This window comes from Eptatretus burgeri, chromosome 11 (assembly GCF_056783735.1).
Source record: "Eptatretus burgeri isolate ZD-2024b chromosome 11, Ebu_testis_v1, whole genome shotgun sequence".
Lineage (NCBI taxonomy): Eukaryota > Metazoa > Chordata > Myxini > Myxiniformes > Myxinidae > Eptatretus > Eptatretus burgeri.
This window is the reverse complement of record NC_140971.1, coordinates 57,730,133-57,754,303: the sequence shown is the minus strand read 5'-3', so window position 1 is coordinate 57,754,303 and position 24,171 is coordinate 57,730,133. Positions and strand designations below refer to the sequence as shown.

The 24,171-nt window shown below is 38.6% G+C and overlaps 1 protein-coding gene across 2 annotated transcripts in view; it reads right to left on the bottom strand.

Moving 5' to 3' along the window:
- LOC147017166 (cyclin-G-associated kinase-like) overlaps positions 1 to 24,171 on the bottom strand; it is a 102,413-nt gene that overhangs the window by 47,753 nt on the left and 30,489 nt on the right. Inside the window, exons 1-13 of one of the 2 annotated variants that reach the window (XM_085846599.1) lie at positions 22,687 to 22,707; positions 22,286 to 22,411; positions 22,087 to 22,176; positions 13,568 to 13,703; positions 13,272 to 13,384; positions 10,427 to 10,538; positions 8,764 to 8,887; positions 8,279 to 8,328; positions 8,032 to 8,180; positions 7,739 to 7,861; positions 3,322 to 3,455; positions 843 to 1,037; positions 554 to 671 (exon numbers count right to left, since the gene is read on the bottom strand). In XM_085846599.1, coding sequence (XP_085702725.1) covers positions 554 to 671; positions 843 to 1,037; positions 3,322 to 3,455; positions 7,739 to 7,861; positions 8,032 to 8,180; positions 8,279 to 8,328; positions 8,764 to 8,887; positions 10,427 to 10,538; positions 13,272 to 13,384; positions 13,568 to 13,703; positions 22,087 to 22,176; positions 22,286 to 22,411; positions 22,687 to 22,692 — 1,476 coding nt within the window. In that variant the 5' untranslated portion in view covers positions 22,693 to 22,707. Of the gene's footprint in view, positions 1 to 553; positions 672 to 842; positions 1,038 to 3,321; positions 3,456 to 7,738; positions 7,862 to 8,031; positions 8,181 to 8,278; positions 8,329 to 8,763; positions 8,888 to 10,426; positions 10,539 to 13,271; positions 13,385 to 13,567; positions 13,704 to 22,086; positions 22,177 to 22,285; positions 22,412 to 22,686; positions 22,708 to 24,171 lie in introns of those variants that run through there. The other variant, XM_085846597.1, reaches the window with a different exon arrangement.

The window sequence follows — 24,171 nt, the reverse complement described above, 5'->3', positions numbered from 1 at the left end:
ATTGCATTTTGATCGCTGTTGTAACCTTCTGATGTTTCATGCTCTTGCAATTCACCAATAGCTTTTGAACTAGGGTGGCAGGAAAAAAGCCCCACGGAATATTGCCGAATAGCAAAGATCTTGCTGCAGGGTTGCAGCCATAATCATGTGATGCACGAATGTGAAATACCAAACCCACAAGAGTGCAGGCCGGCACTATCCATCAAGACCCACCATCATTGGCTGATTAAAACAGAAGCTTCTCATTGGATGAAAAACTACAACAGGCTGCTGATGGCTCAAGAAAAACAAATGCAGATTCGCCAGCATCGAGCTGCCATTGTCATGCTGAAAGATTTATGTAAGAATGCTTCAAAATGACACAATAAGAGCGTCAATAAAGTTGGTCATCCTACTCCAGGTCTACACCCAACTTAAAGCTTTGTGTTGTTCTTTAAACACAATGACCAATATCAAACATAGCAGTTTTCCTTGACTGAGGCATTACATACGAAGATGTAAAATTTTTGTATCAAACCCTGTCCACAATTAGAAACAATGCCGAATAACTAACCTTTGCCTGTAGTCGTCCACCCAGGGAGGATCGGGCATGATAAATGACCATAACCACATCACCTTGAACAGTGACTCCAAGAGGAATGATCGCCCTGCCATCCTCAATAACAAATTCACTATATGGCAAAGGAGAAAGTTTTAAGAGTTCATCCAAAGCATTAAACAATGTTATGGTAGAATCAGAAGCACGCTTGGAAAAATTGGGATCAACTTCTCAATATGTAACAACTAAATTTTTGATGAGCAAATCACAACATCTGCTTCGATAATAAAATTAATTTTCTTGCCTCATACGGTCATACTCCTGGGATGTGGTCAACACACGATCATCTCGCAGGTACACCTCACAGAATGGCCTACACCCACTTCGTTGCTTGTTGAACAATGGCACGGGGGCCATGGAGATGCTCCGTAAGGTTACTGCCTTGCCATGAGGCATCACTGGTTCTTCAGACACCATGTCACATATGTACTCCACATATCTTGCAGCATGCAATGGCAGGTAAGGAAATGTTATCCATCAAAAATAAATAAATAAATAAATGCTGTCAAGTGAACATTGTCAGTTTTTCTTTTTAACCAAAATACAGAGTGATTTTAAAAAAAGTCATTGACATAAACAAGATGTGGTAAACAACACAAACTATCATATTAGATTAACAAGTAGAAGAAAAAAAAGACTTAAAAAACGACAGGATGAGCCAATTCTCACTGTTGGGGCCAAAAGTCATCACATGGAGACTTCTGAACGAGCAACAAACACATAGTTCCAGGTCATCATTGGCTCATAAAGCCTGGTGTTGGCTTTACGGTTAAGATGGCTGGCTGAAGATCCAAGGGTCGAGTTCAAGCCCTTGTCGGGCCATTGAATGAACACCAGGTAGGGTTGACTCAGCCTGTCATCTTTCTGAGGTCGGCAAAATGAGTACCAGCATACTGGTGAAAGGGGTACAGCTGTAGCCCCCAGAAAATGATGCAGCCAAGCAGCCAAAGGCTGAATACAAATAAATAAATAAATAAATAAATAAATCACTGGCTCGGTGAATTTCATTTTTCTCATTCACAATTTCTCCCAGAATTTAATGTTCAAGAAAGAAACCCAATTCTAATTTAACATCGGTAAAACCAACATTAGTAATAAAGGAGTAAAAATCTGCCGAGGATACGAAGCAAGCAGCGGACAGGGATTTACGGTAAATAATAATTCTTTGAGAATAATAGCGGATTTTTCAGATTTATCGGGGTGTTCACATAAAACAACCTGTTTCACATTTAGTCACCAGTGTTCTTAAATTGACCAACACACCTAGTTTCAACTACCAATTCGTTGTTTGAAGGTGAAACACAATTCTCCAAGGATTACAGTGTCCCCCTTTAATTCAACAATGAAACCTTCCCATTGACGTTTCGTTTTAATAATCAATTTTAAATGTTCTTCTTGACAGCAACTTCCTACAAAAAAATTGGTCCTCACAAAAGTCTATCATCTGTTTTAAAGGGGCATGGAGGGGGCAATTATTATTAAATAATTAAAACAGTTTGGATATTTGGATAAGTTTAAATTACAGGCACAATCATAAACCACTTGTGTTACATACAATAAGGATTATATTTAAATCCTTTTGTAGTTACATGTATTCTACAAACAATGTACGGTATTGTAACTCTTGTTTGCAGTAGGAAGCATTATTTATTTTTCTCAAAAAGGTGAACCAACACCTCGTTTTCACACACCATTCATCCGGAGTTGAAAGCCATGCCGCCATGGGTTCTCTCTCAGCCCGCACACAGTCAATCCAATTTGAATGAAAATCTCACTTTGCCATTCATTGGGCATTTTTGATAGATGCGAGTGGTTGTTTCTCAGAAAAAAAATCGACAGTATGGAAAATCTGCTTGGGAATGCTAGTCAATCCATAGTCTGAGGTGCGCTGCTCGGCCAAAGAGAAATGCCATCTCTCCAAGTTATTTCAGACCTCAAATGTTTATTGTCTCCGACAAATTAGCTCACGTCATCATCATTATTTTTGCAACCTTTTTCTTCTTCCATTAACTCGGTGCTCTTTAAAAGACTGCGAATTACAAATGAGGATTACCATCGGTCAAAAAATGGACTCCTTCCTTTTGATGCAACTCAATGTATACAACCACTCCTTACCCGATTGGCCAGCCTTGACATATTGCGCGTGCACACGTTTTGGGAGCGGAGCAAGTCAGGATAAAATGTGTGCGAGCTCGCTTCAACAGGCCAAAATGAGATGGATGTCACATGGAAATGCAGCATCAGGGGCACCATGGCTTTCAAGCCAGGTTGAGTAGTGCATAGACTGAATTTATAATGGATTAATTATTGGCCAATAATAAATAATGTACATGAACCACATGTGCCATTTTCTGAAATAAGGGGTCACCAAGTGTCTGTCATAGTTTGATGCTCCAGAAATGTCCTGTATTTGGGGACTGCTTACATTCCATTGAAGGACTACAACATGTCCAAGTCATGGATTGCAGCATGTCAATGAGCCAGTCAGTTGTATCAATTTGAAATAGTTTGTTATTTTTTTTCATTTTTGCATCCATTGCGAACCTTGAAACGATAATTGCCTGATAAAACTTGTCATATTAAAGCCGTTGATACAGAATGGACCAAAAAGGAACAAAGGTAACAGCTTTTCAGAATTTAGATCCATGGGATCAAAAAAATTGAAAGTGTTAACCACTTTTGCAGAAAAAAAAGCCAAGTCTGCAATGACAGGCAAATATCACCGTTTGTGTGCTGGCCAGATGCCAGGTGGGCATCGTCGTATGCTAAACATGTAGAGCGCCGCCTCAGCTGTGGAAAATAAGTGGCAATAGCAGAGGAAGGCGCACACAGCAACTGCCGATGAAGCACGCCCATCCTACAGGTGGGAAATCAACACCCCACCCCCCGAAAACCACAAATGATGAACTTGATACTCAAATCATATTATACATTGTGGTACTTCCAATATGAAATATTTGAATGTGTAAAACAGAGCAGTGTCTGTATGTATGTTTATGGTCGGTAACTACTCCGAGCCCCTTTGGCCGATCACCTCCAAAATATTTTTCCAAAACAACTTCGAAAATTATTATTTTTGAATTTTTAGATCCTCGTGGAGGATCTCAGTCTTACTCACGTTGTTGTTCTTCATCTTCTTCTTGTGGACTTTTTTGTTTCACAGCCTACAGTTTTCATCGAAACTTCCTGAAACTTGGCATATATATATATATATATATATATGTATATATATATGTATATATATATATGTATATATGTATATATATATATATATATATATATATATATATATATATATATATTTATACACACACATATATATATATATACATATATATACATATATATACATATATATATATATACATATATATATATATATATATATATACATATATATATATATATATATACATATATATATATATATATATATACATATATATATATATATATATATATATATGTAAAAATACTCTGCGCAGACAGTAACCATCTCCGATTTTCAAAATTCCTCCTAGAAAACAAGTTATGACGTCAAAATATCTCCGCTAATGGAAATCGCCGAAAAAATTATCTCCGAAACTAGGCAAGCTTTTTGAATTCTGTTTGCGGGAATCGAACAGGGCATTAGCAGAGATGAATTACCGCACATATGATAAATCACTATGATGTCATATCAATTTTTATGACGTCATTCCTATTTTTTGACATTTTTTGTTTCACAACCCAGAGTTTTCATCAGATCTTCGTGAAACTTGCCATGTATATGCAGAAAGCCCACGTGCAGGCAGTAACCATCTCTGATTTTGGAAATTCTTCCTAGAAAAAAAAGTTGACGTCATAATATCGCCACTAATGAAAATTACCTATACTATTATCTCCGAAACGAGGCAAGCTGTTTGAATTTTGTTTGCGGGAATCAAGCCGGGCATTAGCACAGATAATTTATCGCAAACCTGATACATCACAATGATGTCATAATCGTTTTTATGACGTCATAATTAAGAGGATGAGGATCTTAGCTCATTTGAGCTTGTTTGGATTTCTCATGTCTTATTATTTGAGTTATTTCTCCATTGTGGTGGTCCAGTGGACCAAGAAGGTCACCCCCACCTGGAGGGCGGGAGTACCCGCTAGTAAAGAATATGCTCTAGCCCAAAAAGCCCTTATGTGGAAAAAAACAACAACAAAAAAAAAAAACAACCCGAAAGCATCAGTACCTTTTTGGGTTTGCCCATTTATAATCACAATCTGAAACCATGGCTCTTGGTGATGGAATCCTAGGTTCAAATCCCCTACACTCTTGATCTATTCCTTATCTACAAATGCCCTTGTAATCTGTCAAAACATACAGGTCAGGTCAGGTCAGGTCAGGTATGGGAGCATGCCCCGGAGCAGCGTGGTTTTGAAGTTTTTCTTTTTGTTTTTTTTTAAAGTTCAAGACATACAGTGCCTTCAGACAGTTCCTCATATCCACCCTCTTGACTTTTTCATATTTTGTTGTTACAGACTGAATTTAAAATGGATTAAATATAAATTGTCACCGATCGACACAAAATGCCCCATAATGACACATATCGTGCTCACACGTGACATGATGATCCCATCAAATATGGACATTGAAAACAAAGCATTGCATCATGTCCGGACATTGTGCTCAAACACAAAATAGAAAAGTAACATTGTTGATCGAGATTTCAGAGTCCAATGTCAATGGAATAAATGCTGAAGAAATCAGGAAAATGACCAAATACTCGGATCTGAAAAAGGAGGTCAAGAGGACTTGGAAATTGAAGAAAGCTGAAATTGTATCAATGATAGTCAGAGCAACAGGAAATGATAAAGAAAACCCTTACTGAGTACTTAAAGAGCATTCCAGGAACAATCACGACAAATGAGATACAAGTAGAGGCTGTCAGAGGTTCCGTGAAGATTCTGAAAAGAGTCCTTGGAACGAGGCTACGAGAACAAAGTTTGACAATTTCATTCATGAATCATGATCCTTGACCAAAAAAGCAGGTGGAGATTTTGAGTTCTGGGAGCTCCAACCTTCTGAAACCTGAAAATGGAGATAACACCCAAAAAAGCGAAAAAGTGTTTTTAGAAATGTTTTCAAATTTATCGACAATTAAACACGACAAAATATCTAATTCACACAAGTATTCAGCTCCCCGAGTCAATACTTCATAGAAGCACCTTTGGCAGTGATTACAGCTGCGAGTCTTCTTGGGTATGTCTGTATCAGCTTTGCACATCTGGATTTGGGGATTTTCTCTCATTCTTCATTGCAGATTTGCTCAAGCTCTGTCAAGTTGGATGGGGTGTGTCGATGAACAACAATCTTCAAGTGTTCCCACAGATTCTCAATGGAATTCAAGTTTGTGCTTTGGCTGGGCCACTCAAGGACATTCACATTCTTGTTTTGAAGCCAAGCCAGTGTTGCTTTGGCTGTATTTATTGGGGTCATTGTCCTGTTGGAACATAAATCTTCACCACAGTCTCAGGTCTTTTGCACTCTGAAGCAGGTTCTCCTCAAGGATTTGTCTGTATTTGGCTCCATTCATTGTTCCCTCTATCCTTACAAGTCTCAGACCCTGCGCTGAAAAGCATCCCCATAGCATATTGCTACCACCACCATGCTTCACAGTAGAGATGGTGTTAGATGGGTGATGAGCTGCGCTTAGTTCCCACCAGACTTAGCGCTTTGCATTCAGGCCAAAGAGTTCAATTTTCATCTCAACAGACACAATCTTTTGCCTCGTGCTCTCATTCCTTCACGTGCCTTTTGCAAACTCCAGGCGTCCTGTCATGTGCCTTTTTCTCAAGAGTGGCTTCTATCTAGCCACTCTCCCATAAAACAGAGAGCAATACAGAGACTGTTGTCGTTCTGGCAGGTCCTCCCATCTCAGCCAAGAAACTCAGTAGTTCTGTCAGAGTGGTCATTGGGTTCTTAGTCACCTCCCTGACCAAGGTCCTTCTTGCCCGCTTACTCAGTTTGGTCGGACGACCAGCTCTAAGAAGAGTCTGGGTAGTTCCATATTCTTTCCATTGCTTAATGATGGAACTCATTGTGCTCTTGGAAACTTTCACCACTCCGGAAATTGTTTTATACCCTTCCCCTCTATGCCCCCTCACAATTTTATCTCGCAGTTCTACAGACAGTTCCTTAGACTTCATGGTAGAATTTCCTTGGACTTCATTCACTGTCAACGGTGGGACCTCATGTAGAAAGGGGTTTCTTTTGAGATCATGTCCAAGCAATTGAAATGGCCACAGGTGGACTCCAATCAAGTTGTTAAGACATCTTAAGGATGATCAAAGGAAATTGGATGTACCTGAGCTCAATTTGGAGTGTCACAGCAAAGGGGTTGAATATTTATTGACTCAAAACTTTGCAGCTTTTCAGTTTTAATTAATTTGTGGAAATTTCTAAAATAAATAAATAAATAAATAAATAAATAAATAAATAAATTCCATTGACATTGTGTGAAGATCAGTGACAAAATTTAATTTAATTGAATCCATTTTAAATGCAGGCTAAAACATCACAAAAAGTGACAAAAGTCAAGGGGTGTGAATACTTTCTGAAGGCACTTTACACTGAGGTCTTTGTCTTGCATTAAATTATGTAAAAGACCTTATATTGTCAGTGATTAAATCAGGAACGAGATAAGAAGGGCACTTGGTAGAGCGCGTACCTCTGCCCGGATTCAGATCTGCACCAAAATCGAATCAATTCTTTCTTGTCACACACCTAACCTGTCCACCAAGTTTCGTCCAATTCCGCCCACAACTTTTTTTTGAGATATCGTGCTACACTGCATGTCGTTTTTGACCACATCTCTCAATGGTGAAGAATCACTTTTAAAATTCTCGTATCTGGACTCGGATCTTCACCAAAATCTAATCAGTTCGTCCTCGGCACACACCCAACCTGCCCACCAAATTTCATCCAAATCTGTCCATAACTTTGAGATATCATGCTCATAGACAGACAGACAGACAGACGTGAAAATATAGCCTCCGTCCACCTTTGGTGGCAGAGGCAATGCAATTAACAAACAAACATTACTGAGTCAATAAATGCATGAAAGTGAGTGAGTAAACAAATTAAAACAACAGAAGTAGTGTTTGTACCGTGCAGTGGATAATGCAGACATTCTTGGGATTTTGTTTAAGCCAGTTGTACATATTGTGACAGATGGAGTAAAGGGTGTGCAAGGCAGGGGCACGTCTTGGAGGCCAACCGCAATCCAAAACCTCAACAAGACACGAGATAGAGAAAAACTCAGTGCATAGTTGCAACAAATGATCCTGGCATATAAAGTCGTTAGCACCGAGTGGTCATGGCATACTGACACAGAGTTTAACCAGAATTTTGAACAAGCAAAAACACCGAAACCTTTACTGGTCAAAAGCATTAGTCATACTCTGTTGTGGAAGCGGCTGTGTCGGTATGTGCGGGTGGCAAGGTTGAAAACAGAATAATGCCCCGGATGCCTCGAGTCCAGAAACAGTTTGACATCCTCAATGTGGTTCTTGAATGCAGACTCTACACCTTCTGCCGGAAAGGACATCACTAAGGAGCAGGTGGGTGAGAGAAGGTGACCAATGGGTCTGTCAAACGTAAGCATTTCAACTTGCAAGGGGATGATTTTGGAATGGATGTTGTAGTACCTGCAACCCGTGTGGTGATGTAGGTGAGGTCCAGGTCTCCTTTGGTGTAGCTGCACAAGGAAACATCACGGGGGAAAAAGAAGTTTCATTTCATCCTCTTACCAAAAAGCAAAATCAACCAAATAAAAGCACAGAAACACCATGTGGGATCTACATCCACACAAATATAACAAAAAAAAAATAATAATAAAATAGTCACTGATTAAACAAGTTTAACATTGACTGAAGGACATATCAATGCGAGCTTTCCGTTTTACTCTAATACAAACACAACAACCTCTCACTTCCGGACAACCCAGAAGCCAAAACATAAATGAGTTTTAAATGCGTGAATAACTTCCAACTAAGATATATGTACAAGTTCCTCTATTAGCCTTATATCAAAGTAAAAAAATTTTTTTTTGAATAATTCGCAGCTCAATTGCCTGCTGCGTGAGACCACGTTCTGAATAGAGGAAGTAAAGAGACCCTCCCCCCATCCACACCTTGCCACAGACTGCATGACCTTCGTGGAGGTGTCACGGAGGTTGTTGATAAGACGACCAGCTCCACCTTTGACCATGCCAAAAAGGCTTCCCCCCAGCACAGATTCTCCATCACTGGGGACAGCTGAAGCATCAAAACCAGAGTGTGCAGCGATTACACTTACAACCATGTTTAGCGACTCTCTCTGACTGCATGGGATTATCACTCGTCATTTAGGACCTAGGGCACACACTTCAGAACTTCTCTGTGTGAGAACAAAGACGAGGAAGCACCCAACTTCATGTCTCGGCAAACATCGTTACTCTGTTGACGATTGCAGCGTCAATAGGAACCAATTATATTTCACACAACAGGGTACTCATGCGACACCTTTCTATGAAACGATGCACACCCAGAACAGACTCACGAATTCTCAAGAAATTCTCGATACAACATGTATGTAAGAATAAAATATTCCTTCCACCAACAATTATAAATTGCATTGTCAATCGTAAAAAAAACAAAAACAAAATGTACAAAGCCAAGACCACAGCAAAGTGACAAACAATGTGGTGAGAATTTAAGGTTGATGGTATCACACTCTTGTACCATAAACTTGTGAATGCTCAAGCCCCATGTTTATGGGATGATTTTCCAGCTTTGATCAGATTTCGACACAACTTGGGTGTGCCAAATTGCTGATGGTACCATCCAGGCATTTGCTTATGGAGTCAGCCAATACAACACATTAAGTAAAAAAATAAAATAAATAAATTCCCACTTGAGGAGCATTCGCTTTGACTGTTCACTTATGTTTGTCATGCCAAGGAGCACACTCACAACTCACTCTGGCCTCCCATAATCAGCCGCTGAATATCTTTTGTTATTCCAAGTAATTTCGTGAAAAATCAGAACTACTAACAGCATTAGGCCTTAGCTCCATGCAGTACTGCTCTGTCCGAGGGACTGGCGTAATTTGTTTCTCCGAGAAACTGTGGAATCTTGGAGCGAAGCATTGGTGGAATCTCCTGCAATGAGACCGAAGCACGAGGACGGCTGCTCTCACATTGCAGACAGGTTGGTAACCTCTGTTTTTCTTCAACTACCTCGCCTCTGGTCTCACTCCTCCTGCTCTCTCCGCCCTCAGATGAGCACCATAAATTATTGAATGCAGGAGTTCCTCCAGTAACTCACTCCGAGTGAAAATGCCAAAACCCAGGTCGACTGCACATCTCAACCACCTTCATCCATTCCCTTGCCCCACTGTCAGTTCATTGCCGTTTAAGCCTCCTTCACTTTGCTCGTGCACGAGCCTCGATCTTGTATAGAAAATAAAAAAATAATAAAAGAACAGTCCATTTGACTCATCCCAAGTCAGTGTATGACTTCAACTAATATGGTGTCCGCTTACCGGCCCCAGCACTGCAACAACACCTCTATCATATGGCTCAACCCACGGAAAATACAAACAAGAACAATCTGTTTTGTACTTCTATCAAAAACAGGATAAATGTTGAAGGAAGACATGGATATGCATATTCATTTACAAGTATAAGGCAAGTATAAATCGGTGTGTTGTTAGTGTTTTGTAGTTCATGTATTGCTACTGCAAATCTACCACCATAAAAGATGGGTACAGCAAACACGTTATACCATTAAATAATGGATGCCATCTCGGTTTACCTTGAGGATCTACAGAATGATGGTGGTCAGGAGATGGTACAGGCATTGGGGCAGGTGGTGGAATAGGTGGGGGAGCACCACCACACAGCCCTCGAGAACCATTGTTGATAAGCTGGAGGATTTGGAGAGAGAGAGAGAGAGGGGGGGATGGAGAGGGAGAGAGACAGAGAAAAGATAATTGGTGACACCCAAGGATACAAAAGGAAATTAGAAGAGCACTCGGCGATGGAGCGCATACCTCCGCCACGTAATGCCTGATCCATGAGAACATGTCGGGCCCAATACATTTTTGAAATATCATGCTATACAGTACGATATCGTTTTCGGCCCGATCTCTCAATAGCGAAGAATCACATTAGGAATTAAATAATTCTCGTATCTAGATCCGGATCTTCACCAAAATCTAATCATTTCGTCCTTGTCACACACCCAACCTGTCCACCACGTTTCGCCCGAATCCATTAAAAACTTTTTGAGACGTCGTGATTCATATCATTTTAACCCCAAATCTCAATGGTGAAGAATCATGAAAAAAAATTATCAGATCTGGATCCGGTTTTTGATCTTCACCAAAATGCCCACCAAGTTTCGTCCAAATCCGTCCACAACTTTTTGAGATATCGTGCTATATATCGTATTTGGCCCGATCTCTCAATGATGAAGAATCACTTAAATGATTGTAGTAGTCGGATCCAAATCCGGATCTTCACCAAAATCTAATCGGTTCATCCTCGTCACACACCCAACCTGTCCACAAGATTTCATCCAGATCAATCCTCAACTTTTTGAGATATTCTGCACACAAACAAACAAACAAGCAGTCATAGACTGGTACTTACGAAATCATCAACTTGACCACTGACCTAGTCTAATAAAAGCTGTCTCGAGAGAAGGAAGCGACGCACACCAGAAGTTTCTACGATGATTCTGTACCAAACCATCAAAAATCGTAACGTCGACCGAAGCAAAAATCTCCATTTCTCCACGCAATTATTTAATATTATTTTATCAAAGTCACAAAACCATAATAGTCGGCCATCCACCAACAATCTTTACATAATTCGATGGCTTCGCGAGTCAGGCATGCAACGATAACCTTTATTTGGATAAAAATGACTTTTAAACACCATCTTTATCGAAAACACCGTCAGCGCGCACACGCAAAACCTTTACGTGACTCAACGACGCGTCTGCTCGAGCGCGCTGCACCACATAAAGAGCCGTAACGCTGCGAGTGAAATATTTTTAATACAATCTTAAAACGTCTCCAAAACATCTGATTTTTACCAGAATTTCGATAACCGAGTTTTAAGCGTCCTAAGCGATTGCAAAAACCGAAGACAAAATTAAAATCGAAGTTAAAACGAACTCGTAACGTCGATCGAAGCAAAAATACTCCATTTCTCCACATGAATTTACGGAATTATGTTTAACCTCACTGTGACCTTGAACTTTGACCAAAATCTAATCAGCGCTAGCCATTACCCTCCTGAATCACGTGCTGTAATTTGACATTGGTAGCTTTTGCCGTTCTTGAGTTATCGTGCCTACAAACAAACACACAAACACACAAGCAAGCAGTCATAGACTGGTACTTACGAAATCGTCAACTTGACCTCTGACCTTGTCTAATAAAAGCTGTCTCTTGGGAATATAGCGACGCAAACCAGAAGTTTCTACGATGATTCTGTACCAAACCATCAAAAATCGAATTTTTGACCTCACTGTGACCTTGACCTATGACCAAAATCTAATCAGCGCTATTCATCACCCTCCTGAATCACGTGGTGTAATTTGACATTGGTAGCTTCTACCGTTCTTGAGTTATCGTGCCTACAAACAAACACACAAACAAGCAGTCATAGACTGGTACTTACAAAAATCGTCAACTTGACCTCTGACCTTGTCTAATAAAAGCTGTCTCTAGAGAAGGTAGCGATGCAAACCAGAAGTTTCTATAATGATTCTGCACCAAACCATCAAAAATCGAATGTTTGACCTCACTGTGACCTTGACCTTTGACCGATTTTGACCAAAATCTAATCAGCACGAGCCATCACCCTCCTGAATCACGTGGTGTAATTTGACATTGGTAGCTTCTTCTGTTCGAGTTATCGTGCCTACAAACAAACAAACACACGCACAAACAAACACACAAACAGAGGACGGAAGTCATCAATATACTTATGAAATCTTTAGATTTCATAATTAACAAGCAGTCATAGACTGGTACTTACGAAATCGTCAACTTGACCTCTGACCTTGTCTAATAAAAGCTGTCTCGAGAGAAGGTAGCGACGCAAACCACAAGTTTCTACAATGATTCTGTACCAAACCATCAAAAATCGAATGTTTGACCTCACTGTGACCTTGACCTTTGACCGATTTTGACCAAAATCTAATCAGCACTAGCCATCACCCTCCTGAATCACGTGGTGCAATTTGACATTGGTAGCTTCTTCCATTCTCGAGTTATCGTGCCTACAAACAAACACACAAACAGAGGACGGAAGTCATCAATATACTTACGAAATCTAAAGATTTCGTAAGTAACAAATGAAATTGCTCGTTGAGCAAGGAATTGCCAGAATAACTTTGTCATATCTCCATGATCTCTGAAAAAACAAAAAACTGGAAATCAATTTGGTTTTTATAAGTCGATAGTGCTACTGTTTAATGAGTTATAGCACTTGGTTTGGTCACGATCATAACTTGGAAGTCAATCGGACTTGAAATGGCGTTTTTAATTGCAATTTGAAAGTTTTGACCCGACCGATTTTGTTGACACACCTTAAGTCAAATATGTTTATGGTGACCAGAACAAAACAACATTTGTCTTTCCTACCTCCGTGACTGGAGTTTTGGGGTTGAGTCCACGAGCCACTGCTATAGCATTTAGCTGGCTCAGTAACTCGCCGACCTCTGGCCTCTCAGTTGGTGCGATTTTCAGCATGCTGCCTGTAACCCAAGAAAATATCTAATGATGAAGCAGAATAAAATATATCAGTTACAGTGAACAGTTTGAAAAACAACAGAATTAAGGGGTCAAGTAAATAACACACAAGTTGGTGAAAACAATTGATGAGGATAGTTACAACAGTGAGATAAGGGATCATAAATAGAGTATTTGTGTGTACTCACGAATGAGCTGGTGGAAGTCAGTGTAGCGCTTGTCTCCTGGTGGAATGCTAAAGTTACCGTTGATTATTGCGAGTTTGGATCCATCCTCAAACGGATGCCGCTGGAAGCAGAGCAGGAAAAGAACACATCCCAGAGCCTGTGGTGACAAGAGGTGATCGACAATAATGAGGCTCTTTGGCCCAAGGTCAAGCTGAAGTCATCAGTCAGTCACAACATCCTTCATCGTGGTCACCCACGAATGTGCACGGCATTCGCTCAGCTGGGCTTCCCCGAGTGCTTTGATCATTCAACCGCTTTTCAAAGAAAAATGCCCGAAGTACCTTGAGCATCACATCGGTCCACAGGTTTTGACTTGTGTGTTAGATAGATAACTGCTGAAGGAATTGAGTACAATTCAGATCTTCACTTTTAGTTGAGGACTCAGGATTAAAATTTTGAAACTTCGTCGAGTCAAATAGAATAACAGTTTGATCCGTTTAACTCTGCCACTGCCATTTCCATGCATTGATCTTTCTTTTCGACACTTGAATCTGGTCCACGTCAAAGGGAGTAGAGATATAGAGGAGAGAGGTTGCAAGACCATAAAGGAAATGGTGTTAAGGTGACCACTGGCCTGTGTGGGATGCGACAGTAACAGGCCTGGAGACTCAGCTAAATTATGGGAGATTTGGATGATCTTGAAGACCTTGGTTTCCATGGTATCAATATGTGAAAGGAGTGAAGTAGGGGAATCAGGCCAATTAGGAGACAAGTACTCCATGAAGCAGTAAATGAACACCTTGTAGGTTGATAAACGTTTGGATGTGCGAAGTATGGATATTGCACGATGGAGGATGCCCAGTCAGCGACTGGCTTTGGAGGCCTACTAAGAAATGCTGTTTGGTCAATAGCAAGACCCAAGAGTTTGAGTGACTGAACTTCTTCAGGATTGTAAAGAAAGTACATGGAAGGGTTTGTCAGATGGTCTTTTGAGAGAGAAGAGAGAGAAGAGAGAGAAGAGAGAAAAGAGAGAGAGAAGGAGGCACCATCTTGTCGGTTTAGAAAAGGGTGAAAGCAAAGAAAAAAAAAAAAACGGAGCAATCAAGGAATGGGGGAGTTTACAAAGTGCAACTTTAAGGGAATAAACATCTTGATGAAATTCAGTGTTGCTCCCTTAAATACCTCTGAGTTGTGGCTCATTTTGTGCAATACTCAAACCTCTCCCTGGATCTTCAGTCAGGGATCGTTGACATTTCAAGTGTGGAAAAGTCACACCTCCTTTCAGATTATATAGAGACTCTACCTTTGTGTCCTTGACAGAACAGAGCTGTGGCCAATGTGAAACTGTCATTAAAAAATATTATTATTATATACACTGTCAAGACTCATATGAGAGTCATGTTTAACCAACACACAGAAACACACAAGGGGAGCAGGAGACAAGAGGGGCAGGAGAGGGAAGGAAAACACATTACGGTACAGAGACACGAGGAAAACTGTGGAATGGAGAGGGATGGGGCAGGGTACAAAGGGTAAACAAGATTTACACTACAGGGACTTTCAGGTCCTTACACGACAGGGACTTTCAGGAGGGAAAGCAGGAAATTTGATGGTGGGTTTGGGTGGATTAGCGGGGGGTAGAAAAGATAATGGTTTTGGATGGGGGAAGATAAGAGATAGTGGTGAAGAGCTGTTTTAAAGACCTGGAGGGAAGAGTGGGATCGCAGAGTGTGGGAGTTTGTTCCAAAGGTGGGGTGGGGGGGGGGGAAGAGGATAGTCAGCAAAACATCCCCATCTTAGTATCAAAACTCAATTTTTTTTTTAACTGGTGGGCCCGTTTGGCCCATCAGACCAAATTTTCATTATTCTTCACGGCCTTGGAGCAGACTTGCAGCTGTACTGCTTGAGCATTTGCTTGCCTTTTCACCAAGCTCAGATGTGCTTGGGTCAGGGCAGTGATTATACGTTTGTCATCATTGTTGTTAATATTATTAGTTTTAATTAATACATGCTTTGTTGCAATGTTGTCATCATTTTTGTTATTTATTTTGTCATTGAAATGCCAAGCCATGGAAGGACCTATTAAAGAGCAGGTTGCAGGTCACCAAACATGTTCTGAAAATTTATCAATATAATTATATGTGCATTAAATAGTTCGATGCAAACTATTGTGGTTGCCTAACTATTGGGAAAATTGATGAAATTTAACTCCGAAGTTGTTATTTCTTGATGCTGTTGAAAAAAACAGTCGCATGCCATGAATGATATGGATGGTGACGTCACGTTCTCCAAAACAAAGCGGCCGCTCACTCGCTCATTGAAGAAGTGTCCAGTTCAGCAGGCCGTTCTTTCGCTTTTTTGAGCTTGCAACTGTCAATATTATCCTTTTTTATTTTGAGTTATTTGGATATATGTACATCATGCCTCGTCATATTTTGCGAAAATGGCTGGAAAATGGGTAATCGCTCCCACCGATTCCCGAAGGAATCAAACATTCGCCGGCAGTGGATAACATTTTTACAAACAATACGGGCGAATTTTCCCCCAAAGAAAACGGGTGAAGAGGACCCTTTGGATAGACTTGTCATTTGTGGTGACCATTTCACAGCCAAGGATTACGAAGGCATAAACACATCTGATCACCACTCTGTGAATATGAGTTGTTGGTTGACAAGTTCTCCAGATACTGCTCTGTCACAGAATCAATTGTTGAGTTTAAGTGAGAAAAACCTTGAAATGTATTCTTAAAGAGTACATGGAAAAACACATAAATAACCTTTCTAAAAAACACAAGCATGAAAAAATTTCTCAACAAATCAACTTATTGTTGATTAAATTCCTTTTTTAACAGCATCAGCAAATTGGGCTACTTCATTTTAATTGTAAAAAAATTGATCAATTTTCCACTTTTTTTTTCTAAATTTGGTAGAATATTTCCCAATGAGGATAAACATGTTTTGGTATTTATATTCCACAACAGGGTCATTCCATGCCAACTCACCTAAGGGTCCCCAGGTCACCTCAGATTTTGCTGGAAAAATTCTTAAATGTAGATCTATATGGCTCTACCCACAATGCAAAAGATTAGCTTTCAATTCCTCATAGTTTAAAAAATATTTATCTCTGGAGACCTTTGAAATTTGGCCCTAAAAATGCCAAATGTGAAAAACGCATTTTTTTTCCAACTTCAGTGGCTTATAATTTTATAATGGACTCCTCTAGAAAGCTAATATTACAAATATTTACTAATTGGCATCCAACTTTTTCAATTATGGCATCAGATAGCTTCTGGGATGCATATTTCTCTCTCTTAAGGAAGCCAAAAATGGCTTTTTTGTAGCCAAAATGAGCTAAAATAAGGTGAAACTATATAATAGGAAAACTCCTGAAAATATGGAACAACTTAGAATTTTTTCCTTATAACACAGTGATTATAGGGTCATTATCTATCCATAGATACATTTTTGCTGGGATAACACAGTTAGGTGATGAATTATAAAAGTTTGAACATAAGCCCTTGCCTTCAAGGGCTCTAAAATGGACCAATTTTGTCCCCTGGTTTGACCATGTGGCTATGGGTTTAGGATCTTCATTTTTTTTTCTAAAGATTGCCTCATATAAGATGTGTCTTCTGACCGAATAATTTTATCTTACGCCCATGGCTTCATAGTAAAATAAATTTTTATTTACATGCACATTATTTGTAACTATTCACTTTTTTCATATTCAGAAGTTTATAAATTTTAAATGGAACTATCCAGGAAAGAGTTACTGCAGAATTTTATAAACTGGTATACAAAATTTCAGATTGTGGCATCGGAATGTCTCCAGAAAGCACATACTCCTAGTTTTAGGAAGCCAAATATGGCAATTTGGCCCACTTGGTACAAAACAAGGTGAACTTGCAGGGGTGCGCATGAGGCTAAATTATGCTTCTTATTCGACATTAGTGATAAGGATGTTATTTATTCATAAATACATGCTAATGATTACTTTCGTAAGTGATTGCAAATTATAAATTAGAACAAATTTGATTAGTTGAGTTGCAGCTTTTTTATTTACAGATATAAAGACAATGAATATTATTATTTTTTATACCTTAGAAAACTCTTTAATGACCTTTCATCTTTTATGACATTCATTATCATGATTATCTAGCACTTAGAGGCACAGAATTTTACATCTTAGAAAACAGGTCTTGAGCATGCTTAAAGTCATGCTGTGACAGTTGGTACTAACGTCCACCAGATTTTATGGCAGGGGCCTCAACCACACAAAGAATGTCGAGTAATGACACCCAGCATTGATCTTTCTTTTTTTCTGGAGGCCATGAGAATGTGTTACCCCTTCTTTGCTTCATGAAGTTCACAAACACATCATTTTCATCATTATTTCTTGTGACAATGTTCCCAATGTACCATTTTTTGTCATAAACACAAGCAATATATTTCCCAGCCTGGTATACATCCAGTTCAGTTAGGGTTGGGACTAATAACTGGGACAGATGAGCTTGTGTGGTTTCCGGTCCTGTGCATACTGTTGATGATACAGCATCAGAAGAAACCCTTCTCATCTCCAGACATGTTGAGGAGATTGGTAGGAAACCATGGTGTGACCGTGTACCAGCAATGGTTGTTGCTGCTCTGAAGCACTTCTCAAGGTCATACTCCATTGCATTTTGTTGGATTTCTTGTGATGTCACAAAGAAGAATTTGATCATGATGTAGGAAAATACTGTCTTCTGAACCGAAAGTAATTCCTGATTTCCATGAAATCAATTCTTGCGACTTCTTCTCCATAGCAGCAACTTGTTTTAGCCCAACCTTCCTTGGATAATACGTCTTGTAACACTCCTGGTCTAATTTGGTTCCAATAGTGCATCGACTTGTCAAACTTGTGCCACTGAGCCCAGGTTTTTCTGCATCCATTTCCTTTGTTTCCTCTCTCCTTTGTTCTCCAAACAGACAGACAGGTTGACTGTGCTGCTCCTCGTGTTGTGATAGACTATTACTCCATCTAGTGGTGTATGTCATAACTAATGACTTCAAATAGAGAACTGTAGGACATGTTTTTTTAAATTAAAACCCAAGCATATGTTTGGATTATCATTACAAGAATTTATTTTTGAATAAAAAAATGTACTTATAATTATTAATTTATGAGAAGAATAATTATCTAAGTTGTTACATAACCTCAGTTAATGCCCCCTGCATATTCACCATTTTTGGTCAAAGTGGAATTTTCAACTTCCTACAGATAGAAACATATGCATTTATCAGGCATTCTGATAACAGATCCTTAAATTTCATATGCTAGTTTATAAATATCTGCAGTATCACTTTGATAGAGTGTTCAGTTTCAGATTTATAAGCTCATGAATATGAAAAAAGTGAATAATTATAAAAAACGTGCATGTAAATAAAACTTTATTTTAATATGAAGCCATGGGCGTTACATAAAATTATTCGGTCATGAGACATATCTTATATGAGGCAATCTTTAGAAAACAAATTAAGATCCTAAACCCCGAGCCACATGGTCAAACCAGGGGACAAAATTGGTCCATTTTAGAGCCCTCAGAGGCAAGGGCTTATGGTAAAACTTTTATAATTCATCTCCTAACTGTATTATCCCAGCAAAAATGCATCTATGGATAGATAATGACCCTATAATCACTGTGTTATAAGGAAAAAAAATTCTAAGTTGTTCTATATTTTCAGGAGGGCTCCTATAGTTTCACCTTATTTTAGCTCATTTTGGCCCAAAAGCCATTTTTGGCTTCCTATAGAGTGAGAAATATGCATCCCAGAGGCTATCTGATGCCATAATTGAAATATATGGATGCCAATTTGTAAATATTTTCAATATTAACTTTCTAGAGGAGTCCATTATAAAATTATAAGCTCCTGAAGTTGAAAAAAAATGCGTTTTTCACATTTGGCATTTTTTGGGCCAAATTTCAAAGGTCTCAAGAGATAGATATTTTTTAAACTATGAGGAATTGAAAGCTAATCTTTTGCATGGTGGGTAGAGCCATATAGATCTACATCTAAGAATTTTTCCAGCAAAATCTGAGGAGGTGACCTGGGGAGGTTTTTGAAATTTAGGTGAGTTGGCATGGAATGACCCAACAGTCTCTTGAAAGTTGGGGTTTGTTCTACTATATATATATATATATATATATATATATATATATATATATATATATATATATATATATATATATATATATATATATATATATATATATATATATATATATATATATATATATATATATATATATATATATATATATATATATATATATATATATATATATATATATATATATATATATATATATATATATACCTGGTGTTGGCGCAGTGGTAAGGGCAGCGGCTTGGGATCCAAAAGGTTATGAGTTCAAGCCCCGTTGGGCCACTGAATTAATACACCAGGGGGTTGACTCAGCCTGTCATCCTTCCGAGGTCAGCGGAGTGAGTACCAGTGTACTGGGCCGGTGTATACCCCGGTTAAAATAGGTGTACCATATCCCTGTGTCGTAAGAGGCGACCAGGGTTGCGTCAGGAAGGGCATTCGGTGTAAAACATGTGCCAAATCACTATGCGGATCATATGGATGATCCGCTGTGGCGACCCCTAACGGGAGCAGCCGAAAGAAGAAGATATATATATATATATATATATATATATATATATATATATATATATATATATATATATATATATATATATATATATATATATATATATATATATATATATATATATATATATATATATATATATATATATATATATATATATATATATATATATATATATATATATATATATATGACCACTGAAAATGGTTTACACACACACTGGATCACTTTCATGAGTTTCACGTCTTCATTCCCCTCTCTTCAACTTTACTCTTTCTTCTACTCTCCTGTTTATCCTTCAATAACATAATTGCTTGCATTTTCCCTTATTACAATTTAACTTTGTATTGCCACCAAGGAAGTAATTGCCTTAATCAGTTTGTGGAAGCCATTTAACTTCTGTCCTCCTGATTGGTATTAATTTGCTTGTTTGTATTTGTCATCTTCAAGTATGCTCCACAACAAGCAATGTTTTGGCACAAACGAAACAAAAAAATTAAAATCCTTGGCCTGCAACCCAACATTGCAACATTCGAAACTCAAATCTGAGAAATTGTCATCGTCATAATTGTAGTCCAATGCTTATTGGACTGAGCCTAAATTCTCAATCGAGCGGTTAGTTACACCATTGTACTGACACGGGTGTGCTGCTGATGCAGTATCTCTGCACATTGGGGCAGGAATTTGTAATTTTCTCTGGGTGCTGGTGACAAACGAAAGACACCGCGGAATATTTAATGTCCACTAACTAATGCTGGCAGACGGGACACCAGTTTTAAATTCCATCCGAGGGATGGCACACACATTGATGAATTGATCTGCGAAGGAAGATTTAAGGTTAAAACTCAAAAGCAACTTTATCGAGTTGTGAACGTACAACATCCAGTAACATTGGCTTGTATGGATGTTTTTATTGAATCAGATATGAGCTCAGAGGTTTAAATAAATAAATAAATAAAAAGTATTTCATACATCATGAGCAAAGAACGCTCACCATAATTAAAGTCAATCATGCGTGGTAGAGACATAACAATATCTATATATAACTCCCACCTGCATGGCTTAAAATGATTTCATAACCTCTGGTTTTGTTCTGTGCATTATCATAAGGGGCTCAGACTGAGACTTTGTATCCCAGAAATCCTGAGCCTCTCGTTGAAAAAATGGCAACATATGGCTACAGATAAGGAATGGAGGGGAAAAGTGGGAATTGGAGGAAAAAAAAACATTGGGAGTGTGGGCATGAGAACAAATACTGAAAAAAAGCTATATTTTGATAAGATCAATCTAAAAAGTGTATGCTAGAACCCAGTCTCTGAGCTATCTAGCCTGGGAACGATTTCTGAATAGACTATAAACTGTTCGATTGGAGGAAGTAAGAACGTAATCAATAATTTCAGCACAAAATTAGCAAACTGCGAGGGCGGCAAAATAAGTCAAAGCAAAGAAGAAATAAAATACCTTAAATGGCAATCGATCCACCATGAATAAAAGTGAAGCTGACATTTCGGGCTTTACTCTTAGCCAGAGCAAAATTGAAAGGGATTGAAGCTTCACAGGCAGGGCATTGCATGAGAAAGTCAGTTATCCCAAGGATGGATGTCAAACCAGGTGTCCCATCTGCTAGTATTAGTTGGTGGACATAGAATATCCCATGGTGTCTTTCATGATGAGTAGTGGAGTTATCCCTGAACAAATTCGAAGTTCCCTCCCATAAACTACTCCTGCAAATGCAAAGCCAAACCATCGAGTGTAATCACTGCTTTGGCAGAGACTAAACATGTCAAAAACAATATATATATATATATATATATATATATATATATATATATATATATATATATATATATATATCAAAATATCATAAGGGTTGATGACAGTGTCTTACCCAGACATCTTGTTTCTCAGTGATGGGCAGGTTCGAATAAAGATCCAGAACTTCGGGCGCACGATAAATGGGCGTCGTGTTGCGGGCAATCTAAGGCAGAAGATACAGAAACACTGGGCTGGCAGCTATAATAGACCAAGTAAAACCTGTACTTTAATGAAAGATGTGGAGAACAGAAAGCTAAAATTTTGTGGCAGACCTCCTCTTCCACATTTGCACGCCGTGCTGCGGACCAGCTGTAGTTTGGGGAGTGACGTGCTGTGGTGGCGCTGCCAAAATCGCAAAGTTTAATGGTTGCTTGAGAACTCAACAGGAGGTTCTCAATCTGTTGACAATGCAGGAAAATAAAGAACACCATAAAAAATTTTTTTGACAAATTAATGAATCACAAGAACGTGCAAAAAAATAATAAATTTCCCTTTACAGTGATCAAAGAGCAGTGACCCATTTATATCAATATTAGAAATACAGTAAAAGTGATTCACAGTTTTATGTTCACAATCTTGATAAGACAAGCAAGTAACATTTGTGATGTCATGACATAGTCCAAATGCATCTACACCGCTCCACCCCCCCCCAACCTAAATTTGTCATACTTACATTCATTCACCATTGACCATTGTTGAGATACAGTACAGTGTAAATATTCCAATTGATAAAAGTCTGGCATGTCTGGGCTCTGTTTCAGGAATGATAACTTCAAACTGACAAGCATACAGAGCTGGTATGGGATAATCCCTCCATTACAGAAACAAGGAGGGAAAGGGAAGTTCATTACAAAACCAGAAGGGCACTCTTCAACATTGCAACGTTGACATAAATGCCTCTGCCCACATTATTACATCATTATACATACTTGCACCAAGTTTGATTTAAATCTCTGAACCCAGATTGAAAAAATTAAATAATTCGGGCTACCAGACTATGCGCCCGATCAGGTTGAAATTTAAAACATATATATATATATATATATATATATATATATATATATATATATATATATATATATATATATATATATATATATATATATTTCCCATGAATACTCGATCAAAATTGGGAAGTTTGACATCGATTAATGAAGCAGTGCAAGAGAAAGAATTTTTAAAAAAGATTCTCATTCAATCTAACGTGGCTGCCAGACCATGTGACCGATTGATTTAATTATTTATCACTGGGGAACAAAGTTTTTGTTGCATTGATACCAGCACTTGATCTTACCTAATTTGAGTGTGCTGAATTCAAATCTGAAGTTAGTTTCTCTCTGTAAGCTCTAGATTTTTTTGCAATCCACCATTATCAACATTTATTTGGCAAGTTACAATTTGTATTAAAAGCAAATTTATATTAAACATATATTTTGCAATTCAACATTTTCAAAATTTATTTGGTAAGTTACAATTTGAATTAAAAGCAAACTTAAATTAACATATATTTCGACATAAATACGATAGGTGATTCAGAGCAATTGATAAGGATGGAATGCAAAGTTCAAATAGGTCCTATTCAGGCAAGAATTTGCACTTGAAGCTCTTGTGTTTGTGAACTTACACAGGGCAATATCGTTTGATGCTCCAGCAGTAGTCTGCCAGCATATTTTTATCCCATCACCCTTGTAAGCGCTCTCCCTGTTCCTCACTTACAGCCCCAAGGTTCTCAGGGAATTGATCAAGGTGACTATTCAGGAAATGGAGCTTGACACTCATGTTGCACCCAAGATCGTGAAAAGCCAACAGCATTCTAGAAACCAGAAACTCATAGTTATCTGCCTTTTTGTTACCAAGAAAGTTTTGTATAACTGCGACGAAAGAGAGCCACGCTGTCTTCTCCTTGTCATTCATCTTCCTTACAAATTCCTCATCATGTACAAGGGCACGAATTTGAGGTCCATCGAACACACCTGCTTTGATCTTCTCGAAAGACAAAGCAGGAAAAGCAGAAACTATATGTTGAAAACATTCACCATCAGTACTCAATGCCTTCACGAACCGTTTCATCAAGCAGAGCTTGATATGGAGTGGGGGAAAAATGATCTTCTCTCGGCTGACGATTGGGTCATTCACAATGTTTGGCATGCCTGCTTCC